The sequence below is a fragment of the Phytophthora cinnamomi genome (genome assembly GCF_018691715.1).
Source record: "Phytophthora cinnamomi strain GKB4 chromosome Unknown Contig22, whole genome shotgun sequence".
NCBI lineage: Eukaryota > Oomycota > Peronosporomycetes > Peronosporales > Peronosporaceae > Phytophthora > Phytophthora cinnamomi.
The window spans coordinates 597,884-610,792 of record NW_027150955.1 but is presented as its reverse complement, the minus strand read 5'-3'; the positions used below and the strand labels follow the sequence as shown (position 1 = coordinate 610,792).

The 12,909-nt window shown below is 52.7% G+C and overlaps 1 protein-coding gene across 1 annotated transcript; it reads left to right on the top strand.

Annotated features, from left to right (window-relative positions):
• Positions 1-6,762: 6,762 nt before the first annotated feature.
• On the top strand, positions 6,763-7,382 carry IUM83_12102 (Major Facilitator Superfamily (MFS); the record flags this gene model as incomplete). Its single annotated transcript, XM_067936704.1, has 2 exons — positions 6,763-6,940; positions 7,024-7,382. The coding sequence occupies 2 exons, from the start codon at positions 6,763-6,765 to the stop codon at positions 7,380-7,382; spliced, it is 537 nt and encodes a 178-aa protein (XP_067795056.1).
• Between the last annotated feature and the right edge of the window lie 5,527 nt (positions 7,383-12,909).

Here is a 12,909-nt window from a genome sequence, read left to right as displayed (position 1 = left end):
CGGCCACACCTCGAGGGGCGCCTATGAGCGCACTCTGGTTGGGACAGAGCCACTCTGTGTCAGCAACATTGAAGCCGCTCGGTGTGTAATCTTGGCACTACACAAGATCCCCTTGAAGGAGTTTATAAACCTTTGTAAGAAGGCGGAGGACAAGGGTGTACTCCATCCAGTTTGGGGTTATCCCTGGGTCGAGCCTTCCGAGGCTATGACCTGGATTGAGGTGGAAGCCCTCTTCTGGAGATACGTATCAAGCAAAGGGTATTCCGACCAGGAGCATAAAAAACTCCGTGAGGACCGCTTGCTGTGCGCTGTATTGGACCAGCACGGCCTCCGCGTCGAGTTCGCTCATCTCGTGAGCAAACGTAAGCTCTACCCAATGACGAAAGAGCTCAAGCAACAGGCAAAAGCCAAAGCTCGAGAAGAGCGTAGCCGCGGTGAGACTACGTCTGCTATAGTGCCCCGTACGTCGGCCAAGAGCCAAGGACTAATTACGAAGCGTCCGCTGCTTCTCATCCCAGATCGCAACAGCCTTCGGGCAGTCAGCCTGGAGCTGTTCAATAGGCTCCCACGAGTTTCTGCCTCTGGATAACCCCTCCTCTTCACGAGAAGTTGGCGCTTGCCGTGGCGACGCCACTCCTGGAGGACCCACTCCACGTGGAAGTGTATCTCCCCATTCCGGTCGAGGAGGGTAGGCGGTGGCCTTGCACGACCATGGCTACGAGCCGGAGGCGTTGCCGCCGCGCTCTGAAACCCGAACCAGGTAGTGGCTCTTCATCAAGAGGAGATTCGCCTTCTCCGAGAGCGTGTGTACTCGCTCGAGATCGCGTTGGGGATTGGCCTTGGTGGCGAGGCTGCCTCTCGGGCTGGCCAGCCCGGCGCCATGGATCGGCTTCGTGAGGACGTTAGCTCACTGTTCCGGGAGGTGCGCGACCTCCATGCTCGGGTTGAGCGTCGTGCATACACGTCGGACTTCGAGTCCCTGTGTGACGGTCTTGCAGGCCTTCGGGCCGAATTGCGTGGCTGCGCGCCCTATCAGGAGCAGCAGCATTTCCCATACCCGCTTCGTACGGCCACGACTCTTATGGGGGCCCTGCTTATGGCACCCCGATGTACGCTTTGTTGTCCTACGGCCAGCGGGCGTACCCACCGCCTTATCGCGAGCCGACGCCCGCTTCGAGGAGCTGCGCCGTCCTCCACATGGCCGCCCACCGCTTCCTGCGGGGCGGCCGGAGCCTGAGAGTCGTGGTACCGCTTCAGACGACCCACGTAAAACGTCGGGTGAGTCGTCATCGAATTAGGCAAGTCTGTGGTGTACGCAGTACCGAGTCGGCTGAGCACCGTGAAAGGTCCAAAAAGCGGTGCTTCTGTTTATTGCTATCGACCGAGCTAACTGTGTTTAGGGGTAGGTTTCTAGTATCTACGAGAACTAAGTCCCCAACCTCAAACACGTTTAGGTTTCCTCGTCTCTTTTGGTCTGAGTACTCCTTTTGTTTATCTTGGACTTGTGCCATTGCATCTCTAGCCCTGCCGATGATACTCAGCCTGTCCGCGACAAACGGAGGACAATTGCATCCGCAGTGAAGCTGGACTTACGTCCGAGACCTGGGAGGAAAGGGTTTTCCGAGCCTCTCCTCCACTTACGACCGAAGCCCCGGTACCCACTCGTAAGGTGAGCACCACGTGAGGGTGTCGTGACCCATTGAGGTAAAAGGGGGTGAACCCCGTGGACGCGTGCACCGCGTTGTTGAGATCAAACCCAACCATGGACAATCGTTCAGCCCAAGTGCGGGGACTCTCCGCGCAGATGCTGCGAAGGGTGTCCTCGAGCACTCTATTGACGCGCTCTGTCTGGCAGTCCGTCTGCGGGTGATCCACCATAGACATCAACAGCCGAGTGCCTCGAAGGCGGAACAACGTTTGCCGAAACGCAGCGATGAACCGCGGGTCTCGATCAGAGACGATGGTCTCGGGAAGACCACGGTGTCTAAAGACACAGTCCATGAACAGGCGAGCTACGTCGCCGCCAGTGACGGTGTCACGGACTGGTGCAAAGTGGACCATCTTGCTCAGACGGCACACAAAGGCTACAACACCGGTGTTGCCACGGTCGTCTGCCGGAAGACCGAAGACAAAGTCGAGACTCATCGACTTCCAGCAGTCCGCTGGGACCGGCAGGCTCTGTAATGGAGCCGAGGCGTGACCAGCAGGCTTCACCCGCTGGCACGTCTCACACGTGCGGACGTAGGTGGCGACCCGCTTTTACATGTGGGACCACCAGAACGTCTGAGAGACTGACGAGTACGTCTTCTCACGGCCGAGATGGCCACTGGACGGCGCGTCGTGCTCCTCCATCAGGATGTCGTACTCGAGGTCCTTGTCGTTCGGCACGACAATACGGGGAGGATCCTCGGGCTCAACCCTATAGTGGAGCAGGCCATCAGCCCACTCATAGCGGTGAAGCCGCGCACGCTGGCGAGGCATAAGCCACTCAGCCTTGGCGTCAGGGCCAGCGGCTAAGAACAGCGCAAGAGGCCCAAGGTTGGCATCATCACGATACGCCAACCGGATGCGATCGTACCGATCCGTCGTGGCCCCACTAATATGAGCGAGCTTGTAGTCGGATCGGCGCGACAGCGCGTCGGCAAGAACATTCAGTTTGCCCGGCTTGTACTCGACGCGGAAGTTGTATTCCACGAAGAAGGACAACCAGCGCGCCATCCGCGTGTTGACGGCTGTCCGCAAGGACGCGTGGTCTGTATAGACAACAAAGGACGTAGAGCCCAGTAGGTGCGCCCCAAACTTGAGAAGGGCGTACTTCATTGGGAGTACCTCCTTGTCGTGAACGGGGTAGGTCCGTTCGGCAGCTCTAAGCTGCCTTGACTGGAATGAGATGACCCGTTCGTGGCCATTATCGTCGGCCTGTAGGAGCGCGCAGCCAATGGCGAAGCCTGATGCGTCACAAACGACGCTGAAAGACTTCGTCTCGTCCGGCAGGGCCAGGACTGGGGCACGCTGTAAGATCGCTTTCATGTCGTCAAAGGCATCCTGGTGGCGACGCTCCCAACTCCAGTCGGCATCCTTCTTCAGGAGATCCGACAGCGGCCATGCCAGACCGGCATAGCCAGCACCGTACTTATGCAGGTAGTTGGCGAGGCCCAACTACTGGCGTAGGTCTTTCTGTGACCGGGGTGGCGGCCAAGCCGCAATGGCGTTCACCTTCTCCGAGACGCAATGGCTTTCACCTTCTCCGGGTCCGCACGGACCCCAGCGCTGCTAACGAAGCGGCCAAGGGCCTTAATCTCCTCAGCTGCAAACACGCACTTGTCGATGTTGGCGAACAGCTTGTTCGCCCTCATGACTTCAAACACACGTCGGAGGTGCTGGAGATGCACCTTCATGGCCGTCTGGCCTGCCTCGGCACGGCTGTGGACGAATATGTCGTCAAAGTACGTCTGTGCGAACGCACGCAAAGGTCGGAACAGTTGTGTGACTAAGTGATTGGACGTTGCCTGGGCATTCGAGAGCCCCTGTGGCATTACCAGCCATTCCCAGAGCATACCGCTCGGCGTGCTCACAGCCGTGCGCGGAATGTCGCTCTCTCGCCTTCAACTCGGCCAAAAAGTCCTCCATTACGAGCTCTTCGCGGTTCCGTAACTCTGCAACCTCGGGCAGGGCCGTAAGCTGAACAGCACCTGCCTTGACCTGGCAACCGGTCACGCTGTCGAAGATGTGATAGCATTCTTCGGCGGCTGGAGCCCAGACGGATGGCTCCAACTCGTTGGTGACGGACGTCGCCGAATGGGCAACTAGGCCCGGCTTACAACGTGACACTCAGGTGTCTACGTCTGGTGGTGCCGACTTGACAGCACCACGGATCGTCTTGATCTCGTGCGGAACTATGTTACCCGCCTTGACGTGTGGAACTATGTTACCCACCCCGCCGTGTGGAACTTGGTTACCCACACCAGGGGCGCTCCCAGCGACTCCCGCATCAGTTATGGCCTCGTGTGGAACTGTGCTACCCACACAGGAAGCGCCTGTGGTGGCCTCTTCATCAGTTAAGGTCTGCGTGACCGGACGTGGAACTAAGTTACCCACGCCAGCGCCGACGGCGCCTTCTCTTGCAGCACTTGCTGCCCGCGGAACTCTGTTACCCGGATGTGGATCTAAGTTAGATGGCAGGTGCCGTCTGCCACCCCCACACCCGGAACCAAGTCGGCTCGGTCACCTTCGGAGTCACCGTCAGTCTCGACGATCCCAATTAACATTTTGGCCGCTGTTGCGCCCTGGCGGATCTCACGTGCGCCCCAGCTTCTGCCAGAGGTGGGCACATGACTCACCAAAGCTCTGTCAGAGCGCGGGGGACGGCTTACCCCCAATGGTCTTGCCGCCCCAATCGATCCAAGGCTCGCGTTTCTCTAACCACGGCATACCAATGATCAAGTCGTACTTGTCCATGTCTAGGACAAAGAACGGCTCCTTGCTGTCAAAGTCTTCGAACTTGATAGCCAGGTCCAGGTGGACCCGAGGTATTTCTACCAGAGTACCGTCGGCTAGCCTTACGGAGACCGGCCCGTTGCATTTGCTGCCACGTAGAGCATCGGCATAACTGTCGCGGTTGAGTGCGACTGTCTGGCGGCGCGGAAAATTCTTTGACACCCTAGAATCGATCAAGATTCTCATGGGATGACCGTATCCCGGTACACTGGCCCATTGGAGGTTCCATTGCCGGAACCACCATTCGGCGCACCACCCGGTACAGGGTTGCTTCGCCATACCGTGGCGGGGGTACGAGCCTGTTTGTGGCTATACTCCTCCTGGAGGGCGATCTGTATCGCCTCCTCCATAGTGCATGCTTGCACCTGGAACGGCTGTGTGCGGGCTGGGCCAACACATAGACCATTCATGAACACGGTCACCTTGATGTGTTCGGGCAGGGGCGTTCCCGCCAGCGAGGCTGTGAGTACTCTCGTTTCTTGTATGTACTCGTGCAGCCCGTGCCTTCCTTGTTTGCAGGCGAGGAAGCGCGAGCGCTGGCGATACTCATAGTTCGCCATAAGGAACGTGGCTCGCAGCTGCTCACTGAGCTGGGACCATGATGCAAAGCATCCCGGGTTTTCGTTTCGCGCGTATACGCCCAACTCTTAGCGCGACCGCTAAGGTTGGAAAGCGCCAAAGCGACACAGAGTCGCTCGTCCGAGACGAGAGCCGCGTCCATCGCGAGCTCGACCTCTCGGACCCAGAAGTGGAGGTTCTCACCATCCTTCCCTTCATAGGGGTGTACCTTCAGCCTCAACGGCTTTGGTTGCACCCGCTTCGGCGCGGCTGCGGGAGCCTGCAGCCCCTGAACATGGGCAATGAGCCCTTGCTCGTAGGTGTCGAACGCGCTGATGCGCTCGACCTGCTCAGCCGGCGTCGATGCCGCTAAGCTACGCAGAGCATCTATTCCAAAGATGCCTGTCATCTTCCGAACTGGCTCGAACTGCGAGTCGTTCAAGTGAGGAAACTCACTTCTATCTATCTTGGCTCACTCGTTGAGACCACAGAGGATTCAGGTACTCCAATCTACCGCGTAGGTGTAGGATTGACTACAAATGCTACCAAGTGTGACGGGGGCCACACGAGCACCTTGCACAGAGGAAGTGTGCTAACGAGAGTATACAAACTCTGAGTTAACGGCAGTTCACGTGTCCCTGGCCTAAGGAGACCGACTGATCAGAAGTACGGTAGATCTAAGACTGAGTGTATTTATAGGTTAGTACAAATTTGGCCTGCATACAAATCCAAAGTTCCCTATAGTTTATCCTATATACTAGTGGAGAATCACGAATACGTGTTGCTTGATGGGGCGACACCTCAAAATATGTGGACACCTATTTTTGGGCGACGCCCCTCACATTCCCCGAACATCATCCCCGCCATGGCGAAAATGATGACGAAACCGACGTGCGGAGGGAAGCAACGGTCTGTCAAAGGAGGGGGCAGCGAGCGGCTTAGCGGTGCGTACTTTGTAATATGTGGCTGTAGCGTGTTACGGTGTCGCGTGACGCAAGAGCACTCGGGATCTACCGCGGCTCCTACATGTATCGGGTTACTCTTGTCGCTCAAGCCGTATACAATTCTGATGTCGTCTCTGATGGGTCTAATCATTCGCTGATGCAAGGCGCTGTCGCGGTGGAAATGATAGGCCTACACGAACTGGCAGGACTCCGCCGCAACCCCTCCTCCCTGGAGCAGGTTGCACAGTGACGCACCTCAGTCGTAGTGCCCAGCTTGCACGACGGTAGCCCCTCGCAGCAGCCGCAGACGTTTTACGCCTACTTTTTCCGCCGCGACGTTTTTACGAGATATATTAAGAATTGCTGTTTTTTTTATAAATCAGGACCTATTAAGCGGTCTTAACAGACCTTCAATTGTGCTAAATTTAGCGATTTAAGCCATTTCCGTGGACCCCTATAGTGAAGGCGTATTTTGCTTTTTAATAACTTCGAACCTTGCGTTAACGTCATCTGGTCACTGTCGCCGGTTCAGTTGGCGCAAGGGTACAACACTTTCAGCAAAAGTGTCCCACTCTACAATGTTCGTAAACCAGTGGTGGCTTTTTACGTGCCTTTTTACTTAAATTAAGTGGAAACCCATGTAAAAATGTAAAACCCCTATTAAAAACGTAGAATTAGGCTGGATATCTCAGGTCACGGCTATCAGAGTGCCTCAGTGCGAGCGCGAAGTCCTGCAGCGGCTCATGGGGGCGGCACAACAAGCTTGCAAGCCCAATGGCGGCGTACACAGGCGCGTGTCTTCATCGCGTCGTGGTTCCGCAATAAGGAGCTGACGTTCGCCATTGACGTGAGCGTGGCCATCCCAAACGTGTCCAAGATGCTGACCAAGGCGAAGGTGGCCCCATCGCGCTCTACTTCGGCGGCTACGTGCAGGCGCTGTGGTACGGCGTGCTCATGTGCGTGCTATCGGCACTCGTGAGTGTGCTGGTGTGGCACAATACTTTGAACCTGAAGCGTATCGCAGTGGTCAGCGAGGAAGCGCTGGAGCCGAGCCTGGACTGGCACAAGGACTACGCCGACAAGAAGCGCCAGAAGCACCGCTGGCGCAAGCCACACGCGCACGCCAAGCTGATTCCGTGCAAGTACGTGCAGAGCTTCTCACAGATGTCTTGGGTCATCGGGCTGCTTCACGTCAACTTCATCAACAAGTTCCAGCACGTGAGTCCCAGCTACATGTTCCAGAGGTACGACTACTCGATCGGCAAGGCTGGCGTGGTGAGCAGCGTCTCGCACCTGTTCGAGGTGTTCGCGCCGTCCATCGGGCTTGCCGTCGACCGGTTCGACGAACGTACCCTGCTACTATCCTGGCTGCTATCAAACTAGTTCACGAATGCGCACGACCTGGAGCTGTATTCGTCGTATGTACGGATCGCTCACTTAACTGTCAACACGACATGTATTGAGTACTTGGAATATAGTTGCAGATCAACTTGACATGCAGAGTTGAATCGCTGCTAGTACACTTAAATCAACTCTGCAAAGCAAGCTGCGAGCCACAGCTTACGATTGGTGCCGCCTGCTGCGTGTTATTAGGCATGTGTTACCAGCGATGCCAGGCTTGTCTTTCGTGTGCGGATTCCTGTGTAGCATTTCTCTTGTGGAAAGCATGGGTCGTTGTCAAGAGGATAAGACCGTCGGTTCGCTGCTGCAATAGGATCCGCATGTGACCCAAGCCTTGTCGTTGCGAATGATGTGCCATTTCCAGCGCTGCTGTGCGCACTATCCGTGGCACCACCCCCACTTGGGTTTCCACCGTTTTGACCGCATCACAGCCGCTAGTGCCGCTACCAACACTTGTACCTGCTTCAGCACTCGTACCACCGCCATTTGCATTGCTGCTGGAAGCTGAAGAGCTTCTACTAGAAGAAGTTCTAGGTGTCTCCAATATGTTACTCCACAGCCCAATAGTCTCCGTCTCCGTATTCACCTATTTCCTCCCAGTCAAAGTGCTCCAGATACTCATCTAGCTGTCTGTAACTGAGAACAACTGTGTCGAGTTCAGCAATCAGATTATCAACAGCATGATCAGATGTAGGTGTCGGGCGAGGATTTTCAGTAGTACGCGAATCAGTGGGTGGTGAATCAAATGGACGCAACGACGTGTCCAAATCCATCGGACCAACGCCGCATGGTGCATGAGCGGCAAGCTCGGAGAACAGAACCCGCGCCAATGGCGTCGACGGGAGGTGACGTTGGTCATTCCGGTTAGGAGACGTACAGCAATTGCAAGACTCACAGCCAAGGGTTCGAGCTTGTGACGTTACTGCGTTGGCTGGACTAGCACGAGCAGGAGCAGCGCGAGGTGGAGTAGCGCGAGCAGAAGCCGCGCGAGGTGACGTAGCACGAGCTATAGTAGCGCGAGCTGGAGTAGCGGGAGCTGGAGTAGCGCGAGCTGGAGTAGTGTGGGCGGGAGTAGAGCGGGCTGAATTTTGCGGCGTGGCAATGCTCGGTCGTTCCCGTGAGTCTATCGTTCTCAGTAGCTTCTTTGAACTCATTGACGACACTTTTTCTCGGCGATTTTTTTCACGAACGTGTTGACGCATTATCTGGTGCTTCATAGTCTTTTCTGTAACGGGGTTACACACACAAGTGACAACAGTCACTTGTGCATGACAACGGTCACTTGTGCATGACATTTGTCACTTATGGTTTAACAGATAAATATCTGTTAAAGGTTTTAGATACTTCCTCACATTGGTGAAAGGCACACCAATGGATACATTGAAGAGGGCCACCACAATGAGTGGTCCACACCTACCCAAAGATCCTATTGGTAGAAAGCAGCGTCTTTCTACCAATTAGAGACGTGCATATTGGTGGGGCTCTGACAGCCAGCCGCTGTCAACCCCTTTCATAAATAATTTTTTTTTTGCAGATTTAGGAGGAAGATCAAGTCACAAACAATACAGTTCTCATTTTACCTTAAACTAGCTACTTGGTGTTTTATTTGATGTATATTATACTTGTGGACTCAAGTATAATTAATACAAATTATTAATAAACTCCTACGCTTCCTCATACACGTAGCGCGACGTGTAAGCTAAAGTAGTGAGTCAAAGTAGGCCCACTACATTTTCGATTGCCATGCGGTTCCGTTTTGGCGTCAGAATGAGAGCAAGCTCACTAAATAGGCGCTCACAGGTTGCAGTATTAACAGCAATGGACAGGATCGTAAGTGCAAGTGACGGAGGCTTGCTGTTTTGCTTCGACGCTTTTTCGTACTCCCAAAACATCAACACCAAATCTTCGTCAAAGTCTTCCCTGTGCGATGTCGTGGAAGTTCCTTGGATCCATTTGAACATTTCACCACGGAGCCCACTATCATCACTGCCCACAAACCGACGGTAGTAATACTGCGCAAATTGACACACAGCTGCGAGATCAGTGATCACTGTTGAAGGAAACTTTCTTGCTTGCACCACGAACATAGGATGTAGGAAAAACCCTAAGATAAATAGAGGCTGCTCGCATGCGTTCCAGCGAGCTTCCACTAGCTCAGTTAACGGGTCTCTAAGCTCAGTCGAAGCAAAGCCACGGTAAATCTCCATGAATGAAACAACAACATCAGCAACCGTGTTTTCATCCCTTTGAAGACGAAATGAGGCGGCGCACAAAGGACGAACGATTTTTTCCGCGCTCTGCAACTTTGTCCAAAACTCAACGTCACCGAGAACACGGAGTTTGTCCGTTAACTCGCGGCTGTTCCGATACGAGAAGACCATATCCTCTAGAGCACCTCGAGCACGAAGGAGGGACGCAAAGCATGCCTGCATTGAGTTCCACCTAGTTTCACACTGCGTAAAAATGGCAAGATGATCTCCATACCGCTTGTCCATCGCCTTAGCAGCTCGCACCCGCCATTTTGAAGTCGAAGTGTTCAAGAAACTAGCAACACCTGCGGCATCCGCCGAAACCTGTTTAAATACCGTTCTAAGGACGGATTTGACTAGGTTATTGACTTCGTGAGCAAAACAATGCACAAACGCGATGTTTGGGTACCGAAGCGCCAAAACGCGTCGCGCACGGCCACATTGACCAGCATTGTCCGTCACAACTGCACCCACTCTCCATTCCGATGCAAGTAGCTCCTCAAGTACTCCCTCCATTTGCTGCGCAATTGCAATACCGTCGTGACGGCACCGGCGGGCCTCAAACCATAAGTCATTACTCGACCAAATAACGAGACCATGCAGCCCAGTACATGCATCTTGACAATAGTCTCCCAGACGTCAGATAGAAAATTCACCCTCCCTCCACTTCGATTCTGGATTGATCTAACGTTATCTCGCTGCTCGATGGAATGTAGGTCTGCATATTCATCTAGGACGCGGGCCCCAAAGATGTGGCGATGTGGCACGGCACCGGAAACTCCACACCGAGCGTTCAAAAACACGAGTAACCGCCTAAATGACATCAGTGCCACAAATGTATCAGGAAACAAGGCTTCAGCTTGAAACTCCAACAGCAGGCACCAAAAGATTTGTTTTTCAGCAAGCGGCCATGTAGGCTCGAATGAGAGGCGTTCTTGTTAGGCAGGCTGCTTCTCGTTGCGGAATTGAGTGTGTCACTTCAACCAAATCTTTTTTACGTCAACAATATAAAAAAATCCCCACAAAAATGTTTTAAAGCGCGTTTTAAGGCCTTTTTCAGTAAAAATGTAAAAATGTAAAAGTAAAAATGCCAACACTGCATAGACAGAGTTGTTTTGCAAAAAACGGTCTCTAGTAGACAAGATTCTAAATTGTACACCTAACCCTTTCTCAAAACTGATAAGTCCCTTCATAAAAACGTAAATCTGAATGTAAATCAGAGTAATGTACTACACACAAATCCATAAAACAGAGTCCATGATTATAAGGGTCTTCGCCCTAAAAATGTATCGGTTGGCTCTCAACCCTACATTGTCACTACTCAGGGGAGTGACCTTTTGTAGCCATCCCTGAATAGTGTCAGGGTCACTATTCCATGTAACCGCGTTACACGAACTATACGAATGCTTTCCACTTGGAATACCCTGACGAGAAAACGACACTGATCGCATTACTTATGGCTTATTACGGGGACGAGGTTGTGAGCATGATGATTGAAGCAGCAAAGAAGGCCGAAGTAACAGAGAATATAGCCACTAACTTGGAAGAAGAACAAATCCAGATGTGGTTATGAGCCAGGGAAACTCCAGGTAGTGTTATTGCGCTGCTGAATCTAGACAAGGCCGGCGACGATCTTCTAGTTTGCCCGTTGTTTGTGGATCAATCCGGAGGATGATCAGTTTTCCGTAGTGGTAAGATCCCAGGACGAATGTCTATAGTCAGCTAACGAGGAGGGCACGAGACTACAGCAAGGTCTCACTTAGGTTTTTGATCACAGACACCCGCCTCACCACGCCCTTAATGGCGAACCAAACAAACATCCATTTGCCCCCGCCACAGATCTAGACGATTAAGGAAACACGACATTTACAAAGTTCACAGACGCTTTTCACACTAGATTCCCAAAGTTGAAAATGGCTACTGTCGCGATCATCCGCAAGCACTACAGCGACTTTGCAGTAGCGAAGATTATTCTCGCAGCGGGAGAAAATCCGAGTTCTGCTGGTGTCGCCAAACGCATGAAGAATGCCCTGTTAAAAAAATGGATGGATGAGCACTCTCACTCCTTTAAAGCGCTAAAGCTTGACCAAGCGGGAGCTAACTTGTTCCAGGACCCGATGCTCGTGTATTGGTAGGAGTTTATGAACGAGTTTAACAAGGTGTTTCCTCGAAAAAAGGATGAAGCTTTGTCCGTTTTGATGCAAGCCTACAAGGAAGCAGACTTGGTGAACGTCATTCACGAGGCAACACTGAACCCGAGCACCAGTGCGATTTCTAGTAAAATGTGAGATCAGATGCGCATGGAATTGCTCCGATCTGGACAGACAACGCTCTACATGCACGTGCTATCCCTTTCGTGACTGGTAGAGCGCTGTAGAGTCGGTGGGTCGTAACTCGCCAGATACGCACTATTCCACAGGCTTGGTTTCAGCAGATGATATCACAAATGGAAAACAAGTTGGTACAGTCTTTTGCCTGAATAAAGAACACCTGATATATATTCAAAGCCCAAGATCATCGGACTATACAGGCAAAATGCTTGAGCCTCGAAAACAGCAAAAAACTAAATTATGTTAATTGAGAATGAAGCTGATATCAGCCTTACTAAGCAGACTGGTGTCGATGTCCTCGGTTTGCGGTCTGTGATTGGCGGAATCGTTGTAGATACCATCTAATTGGCGGAATCCCAAGTTGAACCCTTCTTGTAGCAGTGCAAGTGGCTACAACTTCAGTAACATCAGAAACAGAAGGTTATCAGCTTCTACCTGTTCTTTATTCAGGCAAAAGACTGTACTTGAATTTGCGCTTCGCTTGACGTCCCCAGAGACTCTCTCATGATTACATTTCTAACATGTAAACAATCAATCCCCACCACACAGTACGCTTACAGTATCAGCATCCCTCCTCGAACAGTATAGCTTTCTACGTGCACCACGCGTAACCTAACACACACCACCGAAGGATATGTTTGGTTCCGATGGATCCAGCATGCACATGCATATAAGTGGAGCGATTCCTGCAGGAATCGGTGACAGGTCTGGGACTCCCAGAAAATATCTGTCCAGGGGAATTTATGGATACTCCTAAAAGTCGCCGTAACTCTGTCAATTTTTATTATTTTAATGTGTGGTTTGGCCTAGCATTGCGAGAAACACAGATAAAGAGTTGTTTTGCGCTAACACGCGCAGTTTTGCACCGACCGACTCTGCCAGGCCTTATGGACACTAGTCCCATACAAAATTATATACTAATACTATCCT